Below are 25,035 nucleotides of genomic sequence, written 5' to 3' on the forward strand. Positions count from 1 at the left end.
TCCTGTGGTTGTATTGTCTATTTGTTTGAAATTCTGAAAATGATACAATAAATATAATATACAAAAAAAAAAAAGATATTATGGATTTTATTTGAGAGGTTTATGCATTATACTTGAGTGCAGTGGTTCCATAATTTTTCACTATGAAGGACAAAAATTTAATGTAATCATACAAATAAATGAATACATTTTTTTTTTAAAATCTTCAAAAGATTGTGATATTTCGGAATCATCGGCATCAAAACGTTTGAAAACCCTTCATATCAAAGTAAATGGTAGGCTAAAACTTTTGCTTTTTGCCAGTGATTGAGTGACTACAATAAAACATATTAAATGAAGGCAATAAATAAAATAAAAATGTTGCTATACACTGAGAAATTTAACAAATATTTTTTTAATTTTTTTTAAACCTGATCTGAATTTCTTTAATAACTTAGATCAAATTTCCTCTGTTTGCACAACTGACGCGCAGCTTTGATGTTGTATAACGTTAACGCATCCGTCCTACGTCATGAATTACGTAATTGATGCTCTCTGTCTGTTCTTTCTTCTCGTTAGTGTATTTTTTCCCCACTAATATCAATAAAGAGTTATTTGAGTACAATTTCAGCAAGTATCGATCGGTTCACGTTTGCTGGCGAGGCCAAGTAGGGCCTACGTCTGCGCATGCGCAGTGCGCGCGCCCGTTCCGTTGGGCCGTTGCTGTTGGAGCGGGAATACGCATAGTGGGTGACTGACAGCGGCACATCTATCACCTTTAAGTTACTGGTCCTACAGCTTAAATAACAGCACAGCATGCCACGAGAAATCATCACCCTGCAGCTCGGACAGTGCGGGAATCAGAGTGAGACATTCGCTGTGTATTACGCTCTTTTTGATAGTCTCTAACGTTACATAAAAAGTTAGCTATCTAGCTAACGTTAGTTAGCTATCATCACACTGGATAGCTTTCAAATGACACAATAGATACAGTCCATATGGTTTTGGTTGTTTATTGGAGATTTTCGTCAGCAAGAAGCCAAAAACGTATTCACTAGTTTTCACTTATTGACTAATCTTTATTTTTTGTTTGCAAATTAGTAAGGATAATTATTTAATACTGTCAATTGGAGATAACTGTAATGGATCAAATTGTAATGTATCCAACCTGACCGTCTAACTTTGTGGGTTTATGTAACTTATGCACATGATTCTAAACGCTGCTTTGTATTATTTACAGTCACGTTTGGCAGTTTTAGCTAGAGGAATTTGCATTGACTTTATCTTTTACTAAAGAAGATGTTCATGTAAGTTACTGTGTGAGTCTCATGTGATCTGAGACTGTGTCAGACTTGGTCACTGAAGACAAAATATGATTTCTGTCAAATATGTGGTATAAACGATAGCCATTACATTAATATTCTTAACACACCACTATATATTGACGTGACAGTAGCTAACAGCCTTTTCACAAGTGTTGTTAAGAATCCAGCATTAATGGACTGAATGGTGTGCTTTTCCTTTCTCTGTTCAGTTGGTTTTGAGTTTTGGAAGCAGCTGTGTGCGGAGCATGGCATCAGCCCTGAGGGCATCGTCGAAGAGTTCGCCACTGAGGGTACAGACCGGAAAGATGTCTTCTTCTATCAGGTACACAAATATAGACCAATAACTTAAGGCGTTTGGAGCAAATCAATCACCAACCATAATCAACACGTCAAGATTGCTGCTTTCAAGTCTTTATTTAATTATATAAATTATATAAGTTTGTATATAGACACCTATCTTATCATCAAGACATCAAGCAAAGTACTTCACTAGCATGATAGTGTTTGCATACAATATTGCCGAAACAGTATACACAAAAAAGGTAATGTCAAGAAAAATAAATGCTACAGTAAGAAACAAGTGCAAATACGATTAAAACAATGTTCTAAGTAATACATAAATTTACGTAATAAAATATAGTGTATATAATATGAAAATCATTTCAAATAAAATGTGATATCTCTGTAAGATTCTTGATTCTGTTCACATAATGAACCACCAGGCGGAGCTGGGTGCATGTGTTTGCAGCTGCTGGAAGTCCATAATCCCTCTGCAACCATTATGTGGAGGCCTGTCCACAATCTGAGGGAAAATTAATTAGGAATAAATGGCACAGCTTCTAGTTCCTTTTTTTTTTTTTTTTGGAACAAAAGACTGTTCCAATTAAAGAACAAAATTAGTTATTTCAACAGAAACTGCAGTGAAATCCTAATGTTTTCAAAGGGACTGCTTATATTTCTTCTGAAATGAGGCAGTGAGTGTTAAAGCTCTCTACTGATGTGAATAAATTGCATGAGTCACAGTATTATACTCATTTCCTCTGTATTATGGCTAGCTGCGTGTTATGTAAATTAGTGATCTACTGATATAGATTTTATTTTTTTATTCTTGATGGTGATGCCAATATCTTAGAGAGCAGGGTGGCCTTTGAAATGTGTCTATATATGTGTGGTATTATATGTGAAATCTGTTTATTACTTATTGATATCAAAGTCTTGATTCTATAATCGTATTATAGTATTTTCACAAATAAAGAATTTAGTCTGGCTATAAAATGCACATGTCCAAGTAACTAATTGCTAGATTTGCAAACTTTTGTGTGGTTTGTGGAATTAAATATTTATTCGATATTTATTAGATATTCAAAGAGTTGTTTAAATTATGTGGATTTGCTTGTATATGAGAAGGTATTATGGCATATATGTCTATTAATGCACTGGCTTTGTCATCACTGTCGAAATAAAAGTTCCCCTTCTGGCAACTATAGACACAAAAGATTTGTTGATCGATCCCGATAAGTAAAAGATGCCAATTATCTGTGAATATATCAGCCTTGCCTATACATCGCTCATCCACTAATGTCTACTACTGATGTCATACATTCTAAGATATATTTAGGAATTCTCATGGATGCTTTCATTTTGCAGTCTCAAGCTAGTCAAGTAATCATAAGCATCTTGAGTACTTCTCATTTTTTAAATGGAGAATCCATTTGTCCTTTCCTGTTAAGGAATATTGAGGAGCACTTAGGAAAAGTAATTTCCATTGATCTTTTTCTCCTCTGTTTTGCCCCCCTCAGGCAGATGATGAGCACTACATCCCTCGTGCTGTGTTGTTGGACCTGGAGCCCCGAGTCATCCACACCATCCTGAACTCTCCCTACGCCAACCTGTACAACCCGGAGAACATCTACCTGTCTGAGCATGGCGGTGGAGCCGGTAACAACTGGGCCAGTGGCTTCTCTCAGGTACACTGAGTGATGTTAGACATCAGATCATTGCTGACTTTTATTTTAGGTTACATTTCTTTTAGATTTCAACTTGCCATCTTTCCTTTGTAGTTTTTCACAATGCATGGTCACTTTTTTTGCTCTTCATATAGTGTGAGAATATCGTTTTTAATTAGATATTAATAATGACTATTAGAGGTATTTAGTGCAGTCTCTGGGGCCCTGAATTTTGGTTTGGGATAGTGGAGACTGGACATTACTTTTTCCTGCAAGTTTTGCACTTATAATGCAACATTAATTCAATAGCATGTAAGTTGAATTAGCAAAGTACTCCAAACAGATCAAATCAGTAATTTGAAATCTTTCTGTCAGACTGTAGTTTCTGTAGTTTTGTGTCTATGAGAACGTGAAGGCTGATAATTAAAGCAGACTCGGCGATACCGGTTATACTTGCTACAATTGGGATGGTCTACCATTCCTATATTAATAGTTAAATGAACAGAACACCCTTTAATAATGTGTCAGAGATGTGTTCTTTATTGATGAGTCAAAATCACAAGCAGCACAGGCTCGCGCTAACAGATATTGATGAACAACACAAAACTCCATCTGACGGCACTTTGTTTCATTTTTAGTTCAAATAAAACTAGTTCGAAAGCTAACTCCTTTTCGTGGTGTGTAAGCAGTTGCACAAGAAAATGACCCCATTTCATCGTTTAACTAAAGTGGTACATTTTTAAATGAATGCATCTTTCCAACAATATAAATATGATTCAGCACATTGCATCAATTGTAGGTACACAAATACATTGAGTGATTAAACATTTAGATGATACAGTTTCTTTACAAATTATGCCATTTTCCAAAACGAAATTCAATTATGATGTGGTCAAACAATTGTATGTGTGTGTGTGTGTGTGTGTGTGTGTGTGTGTGTGTATATATATATATATATATATATATATATATATATATATATATATATATATATATATAATTGTACAAGAATTAGACTTATTGTTTCAACAACAACACAAAAAAAAGGGAAAAAAATGACTTGTTTTGGTAATTTAATTTGTGGTCAATATATTTGTACATTTCAGGGTGAAAAAATCCACGAGGACATCTTTGACATCATTGACAGAGAGGCAGATGGCAGTGACAGTCTGGAGGTATGATTCTCAGTGACTGTACTCTTCTTTGTGTGTTATGGTGAATGGGTTGGTTTTTACCCTTTAGTTGCGTGTCATTCATTAATACCATTTTCTCTGACTCTTGGAGAACATCTGGGTTTTTAAACAGATTCAGTTTTTAAACAAAGTAAAACCCTTTCTGATGATCTCCAGATGGTAAAGTGACGTACCGTTTGACGTACTTCCATTTTTTCCGTTACTTTTTTCCTTCTGTACCCCTTTCTATGGTGCTCTCTCTGTTCTTTTTTAGATTGCAGACATACATAGACCTATGTATACATATAGCTAGATTTATAATATATATATGTATGTTTACTATCGTCCACAGACAGTTATACAAAAGTGCTATTTTATGCCTTTCATGCACTGTTAATTTACTAGATACAGATGTTCCTCCCATTAAAACAAGACTCAGCCCTCCCTTCGAAATGTCGTTCATTTTATTACCCACAATTACTGGTGTGTGCGTGCACATGTATAACTTGTATGTAACTGGAGGTTAGGGAGTGGTTTGGAGGATGGTGTTACCAGTCAATTAGTTGGATGTGTGTGTGTGTGTGTGTGTGTGTGTGTGTGTGTGTGTGTGTGTGTGTATAGCATATCATGCTAACTGCTGAAAGGGGAGTAACTGTCTCAAAAACTAGTTAGGGCCTGGGGCAAAAAAAAATTCCCCAGATATTTAAAATGTGGGGGCAGAAAAGACTCCCTCAGTTTACCCAACATATACAGATATTCTAAGAGAAAGATTGTGATCAAATTGACCATGTTGTTTATTTTTTTAATTAATTATACCTTTAAAAATATATTCCAGCTAAGTTTCTTTTTCTAAACAAAAAATATTATTTAACCTAACGCCCTGTTAAGTGAAATATTAAGTAAAATAATTCAGTTGTACTATTGTGAAATATTAGTATAATTAAAATATAACTTTTTGAAATGTAATTTATACCTTTGATGCAAAGCTGAATTTTCAGCATCATTACTACAGTCTTCAGTGTCACGTGATCCTTCAGAAATCATACTAACATGCTGATTTGGTGCTCAAGAAACATTTCTGGTCACTGTTGAAAGCAGTTGTGCTGCTTAATATTTTTGTGGTAACTGATATTTTCTTCAAGATTCTTTGAAAATGTCATTATTTTTCATTTCATTATTCACAAACCCCACAACAAAAACGATTAACTCGCATACATTAGGTGTTGGACACTTTGCCAAATACATCAAAATCAAGACATGAATGCAGATGTGCTGGAAAGTATTCAGTCTAATGATGAACTTTGCAATCTCTTTGATTTCAAGTTCAGTTAAAATCAATGAATCTCTCTACACTGTACAGTGAATCACAAATTTTTCTAAGCTTTGTTATAAAGCAAGAGTATTTACAAACTTGGTTAACTCCGCAATGAACAAAACTTTGGTGTTTTAAGGGGGCTGAGGGTGCTCTTGTTTTCATTTGAGGGTGATTAGCACCCCTGTACAACTGGGCCTGCTTAAGAATAATGTCATTTGTGCAGTTGAGTGAACATCCGAGCTCACGTGCACTTTGGTCAGAGCTTTAATAATGGGATTAACGTGTTTCTTTATTGCAATTAGAATCAGCATACACCACATATTTTAATGCAGGTATGCTTGCTTTTATCATGAGCTTGATCCCATTATTTTGATAGAAGTATTGTTTACATCATGTTTAGTTTAATCGCAATATTGCCAAAATCCCTTCATAATTGCACCATGAGGGTGCATGTAAATGTATTTAATTGATTAATTGAACAGAATTAGTGTTTAATGAATTTTTAATGAAAAGGCTTTGTTTTTTTATATATGATTTGAAAGAATATGTTTTCATAAAGGCTAAAAATGTCTCTAAACATCAGTTCTAGTGGGGTAAATCTTCCCTTGATTAACTGACATAGTAGGCAGCGCAGCGTTAAGGTATTTGAGACCAAAGAACAATTATTCTTTCTGGTCACAGTTAGCATCTAAAGCGTGTGTTTTATGTTAAAAAATTTTTTTCTTTTTAAGGGGTTTGTGCTTTGCCACTCTATCGCCGGGGGAACAGGATCTGGTCTCGGGTCCTACCTACTGGAGCGACTGAACGACAGGTGTGAATACAGTTCACTGATAAAGGAATCCCGCTGCTCTGACTGATTTAGCAGTCCACACTCCCTCTCCTGAAGCACAGATCCACGCCCTCTGCATTGTTCGTCTAGACGTGCAAGCATGAAGCGTTTGGGTGGCAGTCAGTGTAATTAGAGGGAGATGCAGGCGGCAGCGGTCATCACCGGGTGTAATTACCTCTCTTTAGGGGTGTGTTTAATACCATTGCGTGTGCAACCTCAAGGGCACCAGCGGTGCTCAGCTGGGCACGTGTTCTTGTGCCTGAAGCATTCAGCCATTCTTCTGTCTTTTTTAAGGTATCCTAAAAAACTGGTTCAGACCTACTCTGTCTTCCCTAACCAAGATGAGATGAGTGATGTTGTTGTACAGCCGTATAATTCTCTTCTGACGCTAAAGAGACTGACCCAGAATGCAGACTGTGTGGTGAGTGAATGAACACACGCGCACACACTGTCTTTTAACCTTTTCAGCTGGCCTAGAATTCAGGAGGATGTTTTACACAGTGGTACACACACACACTCCAGGATTGTGCATCTTAAATGAATGTGTTTCTATTTGAAACAGTGCCCCTCTCATATACACAGCCTGCTACTCTTACTACACATTTCCTCACTTACACAATCCACCTTCCCAAACAGACCTTCTTTCTACCTCTCCTGCTTTCATTCCCCAAACAGCAGCGGATGGAGAAAAGAGGGTCAGTCCTATGTGATTATCCACTTCTCTCCTTCCATTTCCTCCTTATTAACAATAGCTTGGTCCCTGGGTTCTTTCAATAAACCATGCAGAGTACTGTCATATCTGTACACTGGACTTTAAGTTTATAGATATATCAACAACACTTTCTATTTTACTTTCATACTGATATCCATCAGCACATGATTGAGCAGATATTTATTCAACAAACACATCCTATTGACTCTCTGAGGAGCCAGTAATTGTGTTTGTATATCCTTATTTGAGTTTTAAAGGGATTTATGGGTTTGATCACCATAGCAAAAGAACAAAAGCATTACATCATTATTTATATCTCCAGCTAATCTCTATGTGTGAGGGCTGCGCAATTCAGAATAGATTGGCCTTTAGTGGAGCAAATGTCATTAGTAAAGGGTAAGATCTGTTTTATGCATATTGTGTTTCTTGCAGCTGTCTGCTAGCTTCATTATCGTCTCTGGCAGATATAATAATGTCAGATCAGAGAGTCAGCCCAAAAGATGAGGAGGTTAATGGAGGTAGATGACTTTCTGTCTTCCTCTGATGAGAATACAGATCTAGAGTTAATGCCAAGTCTGAGGCATTATTCCTAACTCTTAATTAAAAATAAAGAAATTTCTATTAATTTGTTCACCACCGTTTTGTTCTAAACCCATTAGACTTTTGCTTATCTTCAAACACAAATTTAAATGAAATCAAGCAAGATTTCTGTTCTTCCTTTTAAAAAGCCAGTTTCATCCAAATATTCCGGCTTGTATACAAAAATATTGTACCTCTACAATATATATTGTATAAATGTACAAATTAGGGACAAAGGTAATTAAAAAGGGATAGTAAAAAAAAAAAAGAAAATTCTGTCATTAATTACTCACCCTCATGTCGCTCCAGACCCATAAGACCTTTGTACATCTTTGGGAAAAATATCTTGTTCCTGAGATTGACCAAAATAGTCTTACAGTTACAGGTTTGGAATGACATGAGGATGAGTAATTCATGACAGAATTTTCTTTTTGGGTGAATTCCTTTTAATATTCCGTTTCTTTCAGTTTATTAGCTGAAATTGGAATAAAATTGGCCAAGAAACATCATATTGAACTTGGAATATTCATTGGTACTCAGCAAGGTTTGCAAAAAGAAATAAAATTCAAACATAATCATCAGCACTGTTAAAAAACTATCGCAGACATCAAAATAGTGTATAATTTTTCCTTGCCACATACTATTTAACTACGTTGTTTTCAGGTGAAAATAAATATTGAAATGAAGTTCTGTTGGAAAAGTAAATATTGACATTGTTCTACACCGTGACTGTAAGCAAGATGGCAATTCTTGATACAACTCACAACAATGAATTTCTTTCATTCTGATTCTGCTTCTTTAAATTTACATGTATTGGTTTGGCAGAGACTGTAATCTAAAGTGGCTCGCGGTGTTTTAAAAAAATTAAACCCATGACCTTGCCAATGTTCTACCAGTTGAGTGTTGCTTAGTTCTGTAAGATTCTTTATTTATTCATATGAATTAAAATTTTAAATACTGCTGCTATCTTAATGTAGATATAATTAGCATTGTCAATTCCATTCAAAATGGATTTGTCGACTCAGGCTGGCTACAGATCTTCTGACCTGCAAAGATATACAACACACAGTCCTGACTTGTTTAAAATCTCTTTCCTCCCCATGTCTCTTTCAGGTGGTGCTGGACAATACAGCTTTGAACAGAATCGCAACAGACCGGCTGCACATCCAGAACCCCTCATTCTCTCAGATCAACCAACTGGTGAGTTCTAGAAGTCTGTCATTTACTCATTAACCTGTGAAAATACAGGCCCCTATTCATCTGTCCCGAGCTGAGGCATCCAACCCAGAGAGTGTCATTTTTAAAGCCCATCCCTGCAGCAGATCGAGGGACTGGTCTGGTGCGGTTCATGCAGGGACAGTAGAGTCACTCCTCTTCTGTTGATCACAGTTGGGCGCTAATCCAGACAATCAGAAAATCAACCGTACTAAAGCAGCTCTGAGTTTGTTTGGCAATGAGACAAATTAAAGAATGATTTTGGTGTGTGTGTGTGTATATAGAAAGCTAAACCATAAAATGTTAGCAAAATGTTGTTCTATCACAGCGGTATTGTACTATCTGCATAAAATCTGAAATAGCACAGCCTGTCAGTTTCGTGAGGATGAAACATGGGGAGTTGCCTGATCCGAAAGTTGTCATCAGCAGCCTGACATGCTATTGTGTCACATTCTAAAGAGTTGGTAATAAATAACCAGTGGCATCCTGTGCAGCGCTCTCCTATGCTTTCCTCTTATACGCCCATTCTTATAGCACCCTGCTCCGAGATCAGTAGTTCACTTTGTCAACTTATCCATCACAGTCTTCATCACCTCTAATAGACTCGGTCATACGACATGAACATGAACTTTAACAATACAGTGTGTAGATTTCTGTAAAGGGTGAACAGAGTTCAAATAGAAAACCTGTTTCACCAGTCTAGGCTACTGCGTTCTTCAACACCAGCTGCTTTTACATATAGGACACGTTTAGTGTACCATTAGCACACCCAGATAATTAAGACAGCACAATATAAAAATGAAAATAAAGGAGCCTGGTCTATTTTTGTTCCCCACCCACATGGTTTATCAAAAGACAAGTGTGCTTTTCTTTAACAGGTGTCTACTATAATGTCAGCAAGCACAACAACTCTCCGTTACCCTGGATATATGAACAATGATCTGATTGGCCTGATTGCATCACTCATCCCCACTCCCCGCCTCCACTTCCTCATGACTGGATACACACCGCTGACCACCGATCAGGCCGTAAGTTGGTCAAACGGAGGAATTTGCATTAAGATCCTTTGCTCAACTGTTGAAAGATTGTTCAACTCACTATTGATTCCAGTAGTTTTGTGTAAGCATGTTGCTGAGTTAATGACTCTGAGTACAAATGACTCATTTTTAATTACATCAGCTTGATCTGTCAGTCCTCTCTGTCTATCATTCTGCCAGCCCGTCTATTTTTTATTTATTTTTTCCTTAGTAAAGACATGACATTTCTAATTTAATTTCTCTTCCATTTCCACTATCTTGGTTTGAATATCCTTAAAATTTGCCGTCATCTTTCAGGTGGCAAGTGTGAGGAAGACTACAGTTCTTGATGTGATGAGGAGACTCCTGCAGCCCAAGAATGTCATGGTGTCCACAGGCCGAGACCGTCAGACCAATCATTGCTACATTGCCATTCTCAACATCATTCAGGGAGAGGTGGACCCCACACAGGTGTGAGCATGTTAAATATACCCAGCTTATTTGAAGTGATATGTGCATGTCCTCATCTTTATATGTTTATACGTGTCTCTGTAGGTCCATAAGAGTCTGCAGAGAATCAGGGAGAGGAAGCTAGCTAATTTTATCCCATGGGGTCCGGCTAGTATTCAGGTGGCACTGTCCCGCCGATCCCCCTACCTGCCCTCAGCTCATCGTGTCAGTGGTCTTATGATGGCTAATCACACCAGCATCTCTTCAGTAAGACCTGACCCTGAATTCTCCATGTCTATACTGTTCAAAAAAGGGGTTGAACTAGGTTCTATGTTGGTGATTTTTGTTCTTAATTTCATCTATATCAGTTGGTATTGGATTTACAAAGTTTGGGGTTAGATCGTTTTTGTCTTTGTTTAAGTCTCTTCAGCAATTGTTAAATAAAAAAATACAGTAAGCAGTGATATTTTTAAATATTCTTAAAATTTTAAATAACTTCTATTTTAGAATATTTTAAAATAATTTATTCATTTTGCTGCAAGGTTGAATTTTCAGCATCATTACTCCAGTCCTCAGTGTCACATGATCCTTCAGAAATCATACTAATATGCTAATTTGCTGCTTAGGTAACAGTTATTCTTATTATTAATGTTGAAAGTAATTGTTACTCTAAATATTTGAGACACTAAATGTGACTTTTATTAAAAGGTGTTGAGGTAAATAAATAACAGTTAAATTTTTAACAGTACTTCTAGTGTAATTTATGAGATTTGTTGTATTTTGAATCCTTTTTTTCCTTTATACAAATCTAAACGTGGATCTTACTGATTTCGAAGTTAAGGATTTGTTAGTTTGAATATACATTGAACCAGTAACTATCATAACATCTTAGTTGATAATTCAGTATACTTTGTTTTTGACAAAACATCCCATGTTTCGCTAGTGACTGCACATTTTTGGTTGTGACAAATCACATCACATTACAGAATTTTAACTCGCATACTAAAACAAAAAAATTACATAACTGTACTAAACTTTTGTTTAATTCCCCCAAATATGAAGATTATTTGTTCCCTTCTGCCACTGCCGAAATAATAATAATTGGTTTAGGTAGTGAAAATTCTATTGGATAACACCAAACAAAACAAAGATGTCACTTCCAAAACTCCACCTAATGTTTTGGTAGGGACAATTTTAGAAACTTTGAACCTAGCACAAAGATGCTAATCAGAACATGGTAAGCTAGCACAGTTCTGAACTGTGGTACACATATAAAAACTAAATGTTATGGAAACTCCCCCCCAAAAAATGTGCAGTGGTGATGTTCCTTAAAGTAACACACAGATTTTTCAACACATTTACCTCAAAATGATGGGACCTATCTACTCACACCTTGTAGATATGAGAAAGGGGGAGACAGGAATATTTCCTGATCATAAATTAAGGAGTGTAGTTAAAATCTGTCTCAGCCAGTGGACTAAAACATACGCTGTTTCGGTAGTGACACGAAAAATGCAGGACACTTTTTTAATTATTTTTTATTACATAAAGTGTCAGAATTTACAAATAAAATATAAATAAATTATTTATGTTTAACTTTACGTTTTAAAAGAATCAAAAAGATACTTTTAAAAAGAGGTATGAAAAAAATAAAATTCTTGAGACTTCAAAAGGAATCTTTGGGGCTTCAATAGAGGATAGAAGGATCCTAATACACATCTAAGATTTGAAGACTAAAATGCTTTTTAAATGTGTGGGACAGCAGTTTGTAGAATGGACCTTGTCCCTTATCAGCCATAAAAGGAGAATTATTATTTGAAACAACTATAATTAACATAACTTATTAACATTATTAAATACTATTTTCTCAGAACCCCAAACACCACTGAACAGGGATTCCATGGTTATGAAAAAAACAGGAAATATCAAGCAATTTTTTTAAATTGCGATATCCAGGCCTGGAAATATTCTACAGCAAATATAAGTTTGTCTGGTAATGCTCAACTCTAAAATAGTTCAACAGCTAGACTGTCCAAGAGTGCAGTTGCTATGAGATGTGTTTAAAAATCCACATCCAGTAATTGCATATGATTGGAAGCTCATGGAAATGAATGGGTCAAAGATGTAGGGAAAGCCTGACATCTGTCTTGTATGTAGAAAGGCTAGATTCGAGCAGTCTTTAATCTCTGTTCTCCTCTCCCTCACTCCTAGTTGTTTGAGCGCACCTGTCGTCAGTATGATAAGCTGAGGAAGAGGGAGGCCTTCCTCGAGCAGTTCAGGAAGGAGGACATATTCAAGGACAACTTCGACGAGCTGGATAACTCTCGGGAGGTGGTTCAGCAGCTCATTGACGAATACAGCGCTGCCACACGTCCCGACTACATCTCATGGGGCACACAAGAGCAGTGAAATCCCTAAAGCTCTTAGAGTGGAAACTCATCCTGTAAAATACACAATGACTCCAGTAGCGTTCACCAGAATTTTAGTAAACGCGCACCTCCAGAGAGACTCACGTATGTATATACATGTCATTTGTCATGTTTACAGGCCTATAGAAGAGTTCTTCATAACCTGGTGCCTCTATCCTGAGCTGTAACTTTCACTCTTTCTCCCTCTCCTCCCGATTTCCTTGATTTCTTTAATCAGAGAATTTATGGCTCCGTCTTAATCTATTTTTGTACTGCACTCCGAACTCTTCTGCACAAAATCTACATCCATCTCCATCAAGGTGGCCTGCACACAGACTTCCCTGACCACACACACGCTGGACGTCTACACCGATAAGACTGGGTGGTCTCAGATGAATGTAACCGAAGGGAGGGAGTGTGAAAGATTAAGCCTCTTAGAAGAGATCAGACTAGAAGCAGTTTATGAATACTCCATCTCACTCCCTCACATTCACGCATGCATGCTTTTAGACAAAAGGCACTTGCTTTCAGGGCATAGACTATGATTGTGCGATTGAATCAGTTTTCCTCTCGTTGTCGTGGATTACTCTCAAAAGAGTTTTGAGAGTCGATCAATAAAGTCAAGTGTTATTCTGTACCTCAATCCATCCAATCAGCGAACCCTCATCAGGTTCTTCTAGTCAATCAAATCAGTGAAGTTACCTCAAAGTCTGGCAGAACCAATCCCAACGCATCAGATTTCATCATTTGAATCATTTCTTCTTCTGCTCCAGTCATCCTTTTGAAATCTCAATGCTTTATCCCCCCTCAGTTACCACTTGTTCTTATTATTAATGTTATACTGTGTATATAGTTTGCTGTCAGACTTGATGCATTTACTTGAAGTTCATGAGTTTGAATAAATATTTCCAGTGTGCAAATACTGATTACCCTCAAAACCGTCTGCGCTCATGTCATAGTCTCTCACATGGGTCATTTGACCTTAAAACACAAAATATCTCTGGTATGAATGCCTCTACTTTTAATTACCTCTTTGGTCTTCATCTCATATTCCAATACTTGCGACAGATACTGATAAGCTGAGTAAAGGATATACTCTGTACCGTACTCCGTATCAGTCCTGCTCCTGGAGGGCTTTTGTCTTAACACACTTGTCTGGTAGTTTCTAGTCATCCTGTAGACCTCGATTAGCTGGTTAAGGTGTTTAATTAGGATAGTAGCCCTCCAGGAACAGGATAGGACATCCCACATGGTAGCAGTTACACTTTCTTCTAAAGTGTCTTCCAAAGCCGTTTCTGTTTCTTCCAAAGGTTGCAGACATTTCATGTCTCTCCAGTGGAATTGTTTTATTAGGGACACGCTGGTCCCAAAACTTAATTTCATATATCAAATCAAAGGACCGTTTCTCAGAACTGCATGTTACTTTCCTTGTAACTGGCATGTTTATTTTCAACAGTTGTTTCAGTGGGGTTTTTAATCTTTTCTACTCAACATTATAGGATCTTGATGCCTGGTTTAATTTGATGCATTTAATTTTTTTTTTATAAAGCTTGAAAACATGACAAACAGGCAAAACCAAATTATTCATAACTGTTATTCATAACTGTTAGCAGTCAAGTTATTTATAACATTTCTAATAACAAATTATGTTCTAATATTTTTCTATATCTGCTTTAAAATAGTAAGCATATGGAGTGAAAAGCACTATATTAAAGAAATTATATCACTTTAAAATATACACACTACTGTTGTAAAGGTTAGGGGTTGATAACATTTTTAAATTATATCAACATTTATTTGATATAAACTAAAAATTTAAATTTAAATAAAGTTATAGTGTGAAATATTACAATTGAGAATTGTTATACAAGTATGTATATACAATATACAAATTGTAATTTATTCCTGTGATGACAGAGCTGAATTTTCACCAGCCATTAATCTAGTCTTTTACTGCAAACAGTTGTGCTGCGTAATATTTTTTTGTGTAAAACGTGATCCGTTAGGATCAATGGATAGCAAGGTAAAAGAACAGCATAATAAATATACACAATACACACAAATAAACAAAAACCTTTATTTTGGATGTGATTAATCATTTGAAATCACTAGAGAGAGAGATATAGAGAGAGATTTTTGTCAAATATAGAAGTTTTTGCTTTCACTCTTTATCAATTTCATGTATCTTTGGTGAATAAAGTATTACTTCATAAATATGTCATTACTAATAATATAATGTTTTATTTTCCACAAAAACAGCATATCTGACACTCAAGTGATGTTGTAATGGTGCTGCTTTTTATTACATACAGTATTCATCATTTTGCATTATTGCACATTTAAGTTAGCTGTACAAACAATAGTGCAATTGACTATTACACGTATACCATAATAAAGGTACCATGCAGCATACAAACCATCTAAAGCATCAGAGGTTGTCGTTTGAGCTTTGTTACATGTATGAAAGTGGGCGGAGCTGCCTGCAGCTAAAGAGTGACACGAAGAGAACACAAAAGCACGTAACAACTGCTACTGCCGTCACAGGGGACAAAAACCAAAATAAACAACACTGAAGATGTGATTGCCCTCCACCTTTGAATTAAGTAGCTGGTAACCTTTTCTCAGATTTGTGTTCAGGCAGACAAGCTGTTCTGTGAATTGAATTAAAGATTGTACATACTGTGTGACAGGCACTAGTGGCTCCTCTTTAGGCAACCTAGAGCCCCATACTGAAAATAGGCTCATATCTGGATATTTGGGCAGGTTTTATTGCTTCAGTAATAGTTTGGCAGTCATCTGACGGGGGGAAATAAAAGAAAACGAGGGAAATTTGGTCCAAGTGACTTTAAAAGGGGTGAACGACTCTTCATTGCTTAGTTCTGGCAAAATGTCAATAATCCTCCTGGATATACAAAAATGGATTAATTGCCATATGCAGACCTCTCGCGCATGGGTAATAAATGACAAAGAACCAAAAAAAAAGTAAATAAACATGACATCATATTTGAACTATGACGTCGTCTGCTCTTTTGAAATTATTTCAATGCAAGCACTAAAACACAAATATAGGTCTTTATGAAAGATATATGAAACGTAAGTAAAAAGGACAAAAGTCACTTCCACACAATGTATACAACAGACAGCATAAATAAAACTAGTGGAAAGTAACGCACATTAAAAAAGGACAATATCTCAGCAGATAAACAAGCCGACATGAGGCTTCATAACAAAAGCACAACTGACAGAGGCTACAATTTATGCTCAAAGGTTATCGTTTACATCTTTCATGTTCCAAATCTGTATGACTTTCTTTATAGTGTTGAACATAGAAGAATATATATATATATATATATATATGTATGTGTGTGTGTGTGTGTGTTTATTTACAATGAAAGTCAATGGAATCCAAAGTGATTTTTTTGGACCCTATTTACTTTCATAGTATGTAAATACCAGATATATATATATCTTCTTTTATGTTCAGCAAGATGAAAAAAGGGTTAGTATATAATAACTACATTTACATTTTTGGGTAAACTATCCCTTAAATGGAAATGTACTATCTTTAGAATACATGACAAAATTGCATATCAATAGTGTTGATTATTTGTCTATCTTCAGTGTTTGAACGTGTTTAAGAGGTCTGGGAAGCTTGGTTTGAACAAAATGTATTATTTTTTTAATGTCAAAATGTAATTTACCTTCACAGGTACCAGGATGCAAACGGGTGACTAAGTTAGCTGGTTTTAACCGGCTCTAAAGATCTGAGGCTGTTGTGGCTACAGGACACACAGTGTAGAGTTACTGTAAGCTAACAGCAGTCAAGCAGCACCAGGTCGGGCTCAAAGCATTTCACAAATACACTCACATCATAGAGACGAGCTAAAGATCCTTTGGTTTCTACAGCTTAAAATGTTCAGATCGGTCTCACACATGCACACGCAGCACCGTCGCTTCAGTATTGGACAGTTCTGAAGGTCGATGTGAAAGTGACTTGCACCTGCTTTCATTTCAAAGTCAGGTATAGTTTGATGAATGAGTTTTAATGGCGATCCGGGCAGGAGTCTGGAAAGGAACGTTTAAAGCGGAGCGAGTGTTTGTGTGCGAGTGCAATGGCAGCGTGGTTTGTGTTGTCTTCATTTAGTGAAATACAAAGACATCACTGCAAAGAAAGAAAAAAAACCAAGTATTTTTGTCATGTTTTCCAAAAAACATAGGAACATCCTTTAAACAAGGCAAATTTACATGAGGTGCAAAATAAAAAGAAACTTTCTTGAAAAGTTCGTTTTAATACTTGATGAATTAAAGGAAGATTTAATGTATATAAATTTTAAAAAGCAATTAAAAAAAAATAAATTAATGTTTTTTAAGGATGTTTAAATATTTTAAAAAACAAGGCAAAAATACTGCTTAAGAAATTTTTGCACTCTGTCAGGCTATTATGTTCTCTGTGATATTTGGCGGGCTCCCAGGTGACAGGGGCTGGTTAGGTCCCCGTGTCCTTTCTGGATTTGGCTGGCGGTGTAGCAAGTGAGTTCCTGAACCTGCTCTCCTGTCTGTGGCTCCTGGACACCTTCCACTCCTCCTCCATTTCCACAGCATCTGCTCCTTTCAGTCTCATCAGAGTTCGTCCTCTTTGCAAAAGCTCCTCACAGGCAAGCAATCGGTCAGGACTGCATATGCACGAGTCCGTGTCTCTTCACACCGGGTGAGAGGGGAGCTCAAGTAGGGAGGGGTGGAGCTTAGGGTTTGTCTCCGTGGAGATGCAGTCATCCTTGTCCAGCTGGCGACGGGTGGCACTGAAGTAAGCATTCATCAGCTGCATGATCTCAGTCAGCTGAGAGAGAGAGAGAGATGACGAGTAAATTTCCACTGTCAAATGTGTGTCAGACATTATACACTAGTACAATCACTTGGTTATACTCTTGAAGGCTTTGTGCACCAAACTCATTAGACAGAAGAGAGAAAAGTTCATTTAAATGAAATCCAACAGAAATTGACAGTTGCACTTATCACATTTAACATTTTTTTTATTTGTTATATTGACCGCAATAAGAGTGATTATGGATCAGAATAGCTACAGGGGAATGTTGATGACTGAAAATGACTGGATGTTATTAACAGTTTATGTGTGAACAGATGTTCAGGCAGGCGTGAAGTGGAGCGGTTTGGTATGAAAACTCAAGAGACTCATCAGGTTAAAGTGCACAGGAGTGACGGCACAGGATGGGTGTGAGCCTGCAACTAATATCAGGAGAAGATAGACTGGTTGTCTCGGTGTTTCCACATGTGAGCACACAGATACACACAGCTGGTCTGACCTGTATTGTTCAAGTACTGGAAAGAGGTTTGTAGTATGCATGATACAAACACTTTGACGTCAACATCTTTCTAGTTTAGAACTATTGAAGGTTCAGGTGTTAACTCTTAATTTAGATAACATATGAAGTATTTTCTATTTTAGTCTAAAACTCCACCTTGGCTAGGGGTATATGCTTCCCCTATTATATCTGGAGTATTTAGGCCTAACGGTCGGTATGCATGCATGATGCTAACATGAAGGCCGAGTTGCAACTCACTATTACTGCTAGAGTAAAACTATAGGTAGAGCTGCCATCTATGTATATAAAATGCTCTTGCAATAGTTTTTGTTGAAGAAATATGAGGGGTGTTTCCCTGATGCAAAGATGCTGTGAGTGGTTTTGTGGCTGCCAGTATTTTAATATTATCTATATATCATTATAACATCTACTAATATTTTAAATTAGCTAGTTTTTGTTTTCATTTTAATTTTAGTTTGAGTGAGTTTTTAATTAAATTTTAACAATGTTTTATGCATTTTAATTACTTAAAAAAATGTAATTGCGCTTTTTTTGTATTTTAGTTTAGTATAGGTTAAGGATATTGCTGATATAATGTTGCACGCTTACCTTGGAGGTCTCGAAGAGCAGATCTCTGTCTCCCGCAGTGATCCTGAATGTGTTGCTGTCAGAGACGCCATAGGAACAGATCTGACCAATCGGCAGAGACTCCAACGCTTCAGCCTCACCCTGACGATACAGAGACACACAGGAAGCTGCCACGCCCAGCCACAACTTCTGAGAGAAGCTTCCTGTCGAGCTCTATGAGGAACAGGAGGAAGACGTTTAAAACCTTAAAGATTTAAGCATTAAGCATTTGGAAGAAGCTTTTTAGGATTATCAAGACTGCATCAGTAAAAACAGCAGTGTGAATTCATATTATTACAATTTAAAATAACATATTTTAAAATTGAATTACTCTGTATTTTCAGCATCATTACTCCAGTCTTCAGTGTCACATGATCCTTCAGAGATCATTTTAATATTCTGATTGGCCCAATCATCAATGTTGAAAACAGTTACACAGTGAAAACCACTCACGATGTAAAAGTCCACTTCGTAGAGCGTGCAGCCAAACCCCGACCACTGCTGGGCAATGGTGAGATAGGCGGCCATGCTGTCTCTGCGACTGTATCCCGCCAGGGCTTTCCAGCGCTCCAAAATGGCCGACATCACCACGGCTCCCTCTTCCCTTAGTCTGGCCCGCAGTCTTTGGTCCTGTTCCTGACGCCGCTTGTGTCCCCACAGCGTCCCAGCCAGCAGACCCCCGGGGAATGACGGACAGCCAGGGGGATCGACGGGGGCCAGCAGGGCCCGGGCCTCCACCACTTCAGCCGGAAAGAGCTGCTCCAAGGGCGGGTACGGTGAGAGGGCGCTGAAATCTCCCAGTAGACACTGCAGTCTCAACGCTGCCAGGGAAAGAAGGTCGTCCTCACAGGCTGGCAGCTGCCCCCGCACCACCATCTCATGACACTGAGACCGAGAGAGGGAGGGAGGGAGGAGGGAGGAGGGAGTCAAGCCAGGGAAAGTTTACCGAGTTCACTAGTGTGCTGTGTTTGTATGTTTGCTTTTCAACTGACTGATAAAGACGTTATGCACACAAGTGTGAAACTAGTTGGCATTAAACAAACAGAGAGGAAGAATTGGAAAATCCCTGTTTTAAATGTTGAGAGGAAGATAGCCATTATTATTATTAGCCCTTTATAAAACACATTCCACTATAGTCACACTTCTTTTTTCGCTGTACACTTTTACTCAACAGTCAAAGTTACTTTTAGTTTTTCACAGTATTAAACAGGAAAGTAACTTCAGAAATGAGGCAAATCCAAATTCTGCCATAAAGCAGCTGTAGCCAGACAAGTGTCATTATTCAGCTCCAGTCAGTTCAGTGTTGATTCACTTTAGTTCAATAACTGTGTAAAGTTCTGTGTAAGGAGCTCTACTGAAGACATTGTCAATCAGCTCAATTCAGTTTAACGTTAATTTAATTCAGTTCTTTAAAAGTGTGAATGTTGCAAAACTCATGGATTTCAATCATCAACATTCAGCTTAGGAATGGGCGATATAACGGTAGACACCATTAAACGGTAGAAATTTGTCAACCAGTAGACATTTTTGATTATCATCTCTATCGCGGTTTCACGCTCACGTGATCACAAAAGCGTATCGCGGTTTAAAAAAAAAGTGATTTTAAGTCACCGAAACACAAGCAGCAGTGAAAGAGAACTCATTTTGCTATATGCACGTGCTGTCTGAGAGATGTTTCTGAGCGCTGTTAGAGAGACATGCACATGGGAAGACGTGTTTATAGAGTGCGGGAACACTCAAGTTATTTTTGCCGCTTTTATAGGCCTTGAAGGCTAAAAAACACAATTTTATTTGCCAAAATACTGGTATTTGTAATTATCTCTGTAAACACACTAATTAAGATCTTAAAGTCAAAGCAAACAGCTGAGAAAGAAGACACGTGTAACAGTACATATATTGGATCTGGGCAGCTCTTAAAGTGACAGCAGTCTAATAATCCTGCTGTCTTTCATTAATGTCAATCAAACAACAATAGAGAGAAAATCTCTCACTGCTCTTGACTAAATCACTTTTGTAACTTTAATAAGAAGAAATATATATTTAATTTACAAAGGAAGAATTTGCACTGTTTTCATAAATTTGATTATAGTACAATGAATGTATAATTTCTTATTTGTTCTATTGTAGTCTTTTTTATTATTGTTTGGAATTAGTTTCTTTTTCTTATTTGATCGCTGACTGTTTACTTGTCTTCAATTAGTTTTTTTTTTTTTTTAATTAGGAGCTAGTAATGGTTTCTTGTGATACTGATACTGGATACTAGAATTATAAAATTTGTATGGTATCAATAATTTTGATAAAAAAACCTTATTTAGCTATATCGTGATAAATATCGTTACAGTGAAATAAAATTACTCATATCGTGCTAAAAGATTTTGGTCTTATCGCCTACCCCTAATTAAGCTTTTTCATTTCTGCTCATCTCCGCCCGTCTCTTGTTATTTTACCTGCTCATACAGGAAGAGGTACTCAATGCTGTCTGTACTGATGCTGTCGGTGTCCAGAAGACAGTACAGTTTAAAGCAGAGTCGGCACTGGCAGTCAGAGTCGGGATCTTTAGCTGACAAACTGGAAGACAGAGACAGAGATTCATTAATGCAAAATGGATATGGATCAGATGCACGTCAGAAGAGGCTCTAAAAGGCTTATTATTCAACCCTAAAACTATGAATGTGTCTTAAACTATTAGTCTTCAAGTAGCTCAGGAGGCTTGTCAAGCAAAGCATGGCGCAACAAATTAAATCCACCAACGTTTCCTAAACACACAACTAAAATCACCCCAACAGAGCGACGTCAACATTCCCAAACACATGACTCACACTGATTTGCTAAGCTTTTTCTACTGCATGTGCAGTTTTGTAAGCGCGGGTTTGTTTGTGTGTACAAAAAGACGAGGCGTGTGTCCATGAACCCGCTTCTGGGAAGATTTGGCACTGAGATGTGCAAAAACACACAGAAACACACTTCCCAGAATAAAGTGGATGCCTTGAATTCTGGCTGACTTGACTTATCGCTCCTTCAGTTTGCTTTTCACATCAGTTAATGCTGATGACATCAGTCTCACCTTGAGATGTCTATTGGAACACAGAATACTAATAAAGAGCTGCTTGTCCATTCTCACAGTGTGTGTGTGTGTGTGTGTGCATCGGGGGATTGGTTAAACTGTGCTAAAGTGCTGGGAAAGTGAATAGATCAATGATGAAAACAGATCTTCACTGTACTGTACTTTGGTGCCATGGATGGTAATATCATTGTAACTTGACATGTACAGTACCATGGTACTGACTGACTACATGATCTTTACATAGTACTTAAAAATATTCTAAATGTTAATGTTCATAAAACATGGTACTTGCATGGTACCATGTTCAACAAACTATGCTGTGGTACTTTGGGTTCAGAACATTAGTTGTATTATACATATTACAATAGGTTGAAGATGTTTATTAAAAATATTTACTTTTCAAATCTGGTGATGACATCTGCTATTATGGTGCTGCCTCCGATAGCTTTTTCCCAGCAAGAGTTCTGCTCAAAAAGAGCAAATGTGTTTGGGCTGTCCTGCAGCCCGAGGCGCTCCGCCATCTGCTTCACGACCTGGACAGAGAAAATAAGAGTTGTTTATTGTTATTTTAGTAGTATTTATATACTATTATAGTATGTATTCATATTTTGAATTAGATTTTATTTTTATATTTTATTTATTGCTATTTTAGATTTGGCTTATTTTTCCCTGTTAGCTTAGTCATTTTAGTGCATAAACTTAAGTCACTTAGTTGCCAAGTATTTGCAAGTATTCTCATATTTATATTTGATTTTAGCCTTATTTCGATTAATAAAAACAACTTTGATTTAAAACTAAATATATTCGTTTTAATAACAACAACTGCTCGAAAGAGAGAAAAATCCATGTTAAAGTAACAGGGCAATTTAACAAATAAATACATATTCTTACATTTTTGTGGAAGGGTAATTGCAAAAAGAGAATTTAACAGTACAAAAATAAATGCACTTATAAATAAATACATCTGTCTGGTTCTTATTACTTGCGTGCTAATGATTAATCCTTTGTGTTCCAGTGGTGGCACATGAGCTTAAGTTTCCCAGCCCCTGCTACAGAGGAAACAGTTGATGCAATACCTCATTAGCCGTGGTGTGCGAGGTGATCGGTATCTGGCAGCAGCCCGGTCCAGGGTAGTGCACAGTACACAGTATCTCCTGCCTTCCCATCAGCCCCTGGATCTCCTCCCACGAGGGCACACACTCACGGCCGCGCGTCTTCTCCAGAGCCTGGGCTATGAAGGATGCGTAGCTCTCTACCTCCGGGTCCACACTCAAACTCTGAACCCTGATAACAAAAGAAAGGGGTTTTAAGGACCATTTCCATAATTTGGCATATAAACCGCAAAATTTCCCCTCCCCCAAAAAATCTAAGGGAAATCGTGTGGCCTCTCTGTTTAGTTTGTCTATTTGTGATATGAAGTGTCAGCCACTTGGTAATCACATGCATGGCGGAGGCCCTATTTGTGTTAAGTAAACACATGCGGGAAGCGTCTGGGAGCCTCAGGAGAACAGAGACTCGTCCGTCTCCATTACACCAGCCACCTCTGTAATCAAAGCCCTGTGGTCAACGCACCATTTCCTCACGGCACACTCGTTTATTCTCTTATTTTCTGTCTATCCTCCGGGCCTGGCAGTGCTTTAAGAGTTAATTAGCCATGGGATGCAGAAAGCATCGTTTCCCAACCCCTCAAGGAAAGGAAAAGAAAGAGCGAACAGGAAGTGCACTTTTCCAATCCAGTCAACCTCAGGCAGCCCATATTTCTTCCACACTCGACCGCAGGACCGGAGGCAGTTGTGCGTGTTTACACTCTTCTAGGTAACGTTTATGTGTGTGTGTTGAGATCTGGCTTGTGGGTTGGTTTGTGAGTGTACTGTATTGATTTGTAATGTGTGTAACCCACCTCTTCAGGTGAAAGCGTAGGTATCTGAGTATGCTGCAGCTGGGCAGGAAGGTGCAGCTCATGCATGTGAGCAGCTGCCAGTATCTGAGCTGCGGATTCAGCTGTGTCTGTGTCTGCGTCTGCGTCTGGACTCCTGAGTTGGTGACGCTGGTCTGTTTGATAAGCTGGCAGTAGAGTTCATCTCGGAGCGGCCGGAGGTCGAGGCAGGTCTGGAGGATCCCCTGTATGAGAGGAATGGGCTCACGGGCCAACTCCAACTGCTGGAGGCAGTTAAAAAGCCGCACCGCCTCCTCACGGATGGACATGTAGCCTTTACCTGCCATATCTATGAAGAAAAGTGAGAGAAGGTTAACTGTGTATATACATTTTGTAGTCACTAAAAATGTAGTCGCTGTCCTGGAATATCACACCTTTGTCTCTGTAAATGGTAATCTGTATTTGCCCAATCAGAATGCCTTTGAGTTGCTTTTTTTGCCTGTTAATCATTTTGTGCATTCAGAGTGGCAATTCATCTATAGAAAGCCAGATGCTGAGAGCAAGACAAACTGAATTTGGTGTAAAATGCATCAAAAATAGCTTATATAGCCATATGTCATTCAGTATTGAGCAGAAATAGTGATTGCATTTCTTCACTATTGTGATGTATTTTTGAGTGAAACAGCTGCTCGATCAAGAAAAAAGAAAAAAATAGGATGGGACTTGATTGTATTCATTGGGAATTTATTTGATCATTGAATGGTTGTTTGTTATTTGCTGCAATCTCATGTCAGAAAGTTGCTGGAGGGGAAAGGTCATCAGCTTGTTCCTCAGATATTCTGCCAAAAAACATCAGTTTGATATTTATTATCATGTCTATAATGCTGAAATCTTGCGTTTTAAAGCATATTAGTTTAAACTTCTGATGTACGGTTTTCTGAGCACACACATTGAGCTTAAATTGTCAAATATTAAAAACATAAATTGAGTTACAAAAACAGCTGGTAATGTCTGTGAAAGTAAACAGCTGGGAAAGAAACTACGTTTACATTAGATGTGTTTGGCAGAAGCGTAATATACAGTAAATAAATTAAGAAATCTCCTCTGAGGCTGGGAAACAATGGTGGTGCCGTGGGTGGAAACTTACAGATTAAGGGGTGGTAATATTATAATGAGATCCCCTTTCTACATCACAGGGGAA

General features: G+C 37.6%; 2 protein-coding genes across 2 annotated transcripts in view; one reads left to right on the top strand and one right to left on the bottom strand.

The window, feature by feature from the left end:
• The first annotated feature begins 274 nt into the window (after positions 1-274).
• On the top strand, positions 275-13,884 carry LOC127952373 (tubulin gamma-1 chain). Its single transcript, XM_052550769.1, has 11 exons — positions 275-844; positions 1,514-1,626; positions 3,104-3,271; positions 4,357-4,425; positions 6,469-6,548; positions 6,861-6,987; positions 8,971-9,057; positions 9,951-10,100; positions 10,407-10,559; positions 10,644-10,805; positions 12,750-13,884. Exons 1-11 carry the CDS (start codon positions 796-798, stop codon positions 12,945-12,947), a joined length of 1,356 nt encoding a protein of 451 aa, XP_052406729.1. The 5' UTR covers positions 275-795; the 3' UTR covers positions 12,948-13,884.
• Positions 13,885-15,162: 1,278 nt separating this feature from the next.
• The window catches only part of plekhh3 (pleckstrin homology, MyTH4 and FERM domain containing H3), a 37,699-nt gene continuing 27,826 nt past the window's right edge, over positions 15,163-25,035 (bottom strand). Inside the window, exons 7-13 of the mRNA XM_052550768.1 lie at positions 23,859-24,183; positions 23,035-23,242; positions 22,355-22,491; positions 21,342-21,462; positions 19,348-19,779; positions 18,877-19,068; positions 15,163-17,783 (exon numbers count right to left, since the gene is read on the bottom strand). Of these exons, the coding sequence (XP_052406728.1) occupies positions 17,646-17,783; positions 18,877-19,068; positions 19,348-19,779; positions 21,342-21,462; positions 22,355-22,491; positions 23,035-23,242; positions 23,859-24,183 (1,553 nt within the window). The 3' untranslated portion in view covers positions 15,163-17,645. The remainder of the gene's footprint in view (positions 17,784-18,876; positions 19,069-19,347; positions 19,780-21,341; positions 21,463-22,354; positions 22,492-23,034; positions 23,243-23,858; positions 24,184-25,035) is intronic.

This window comes from Carassius gibelio, chromosome B3 (genome assembly GCF_023724105.1).
Source record: "Carassius gibelio isolate Cgi1373 ecotype wild population from Czech Republic chromosome B3, carGib1.2-hapl.c, whole genome shotgun sequence".
Lineage (NCBI taxonomy): Eukaryota > Metazoa > Chordata > Actinopteri > Cypriniformes > Cyprinidae > Carassius > Carassius gibelio.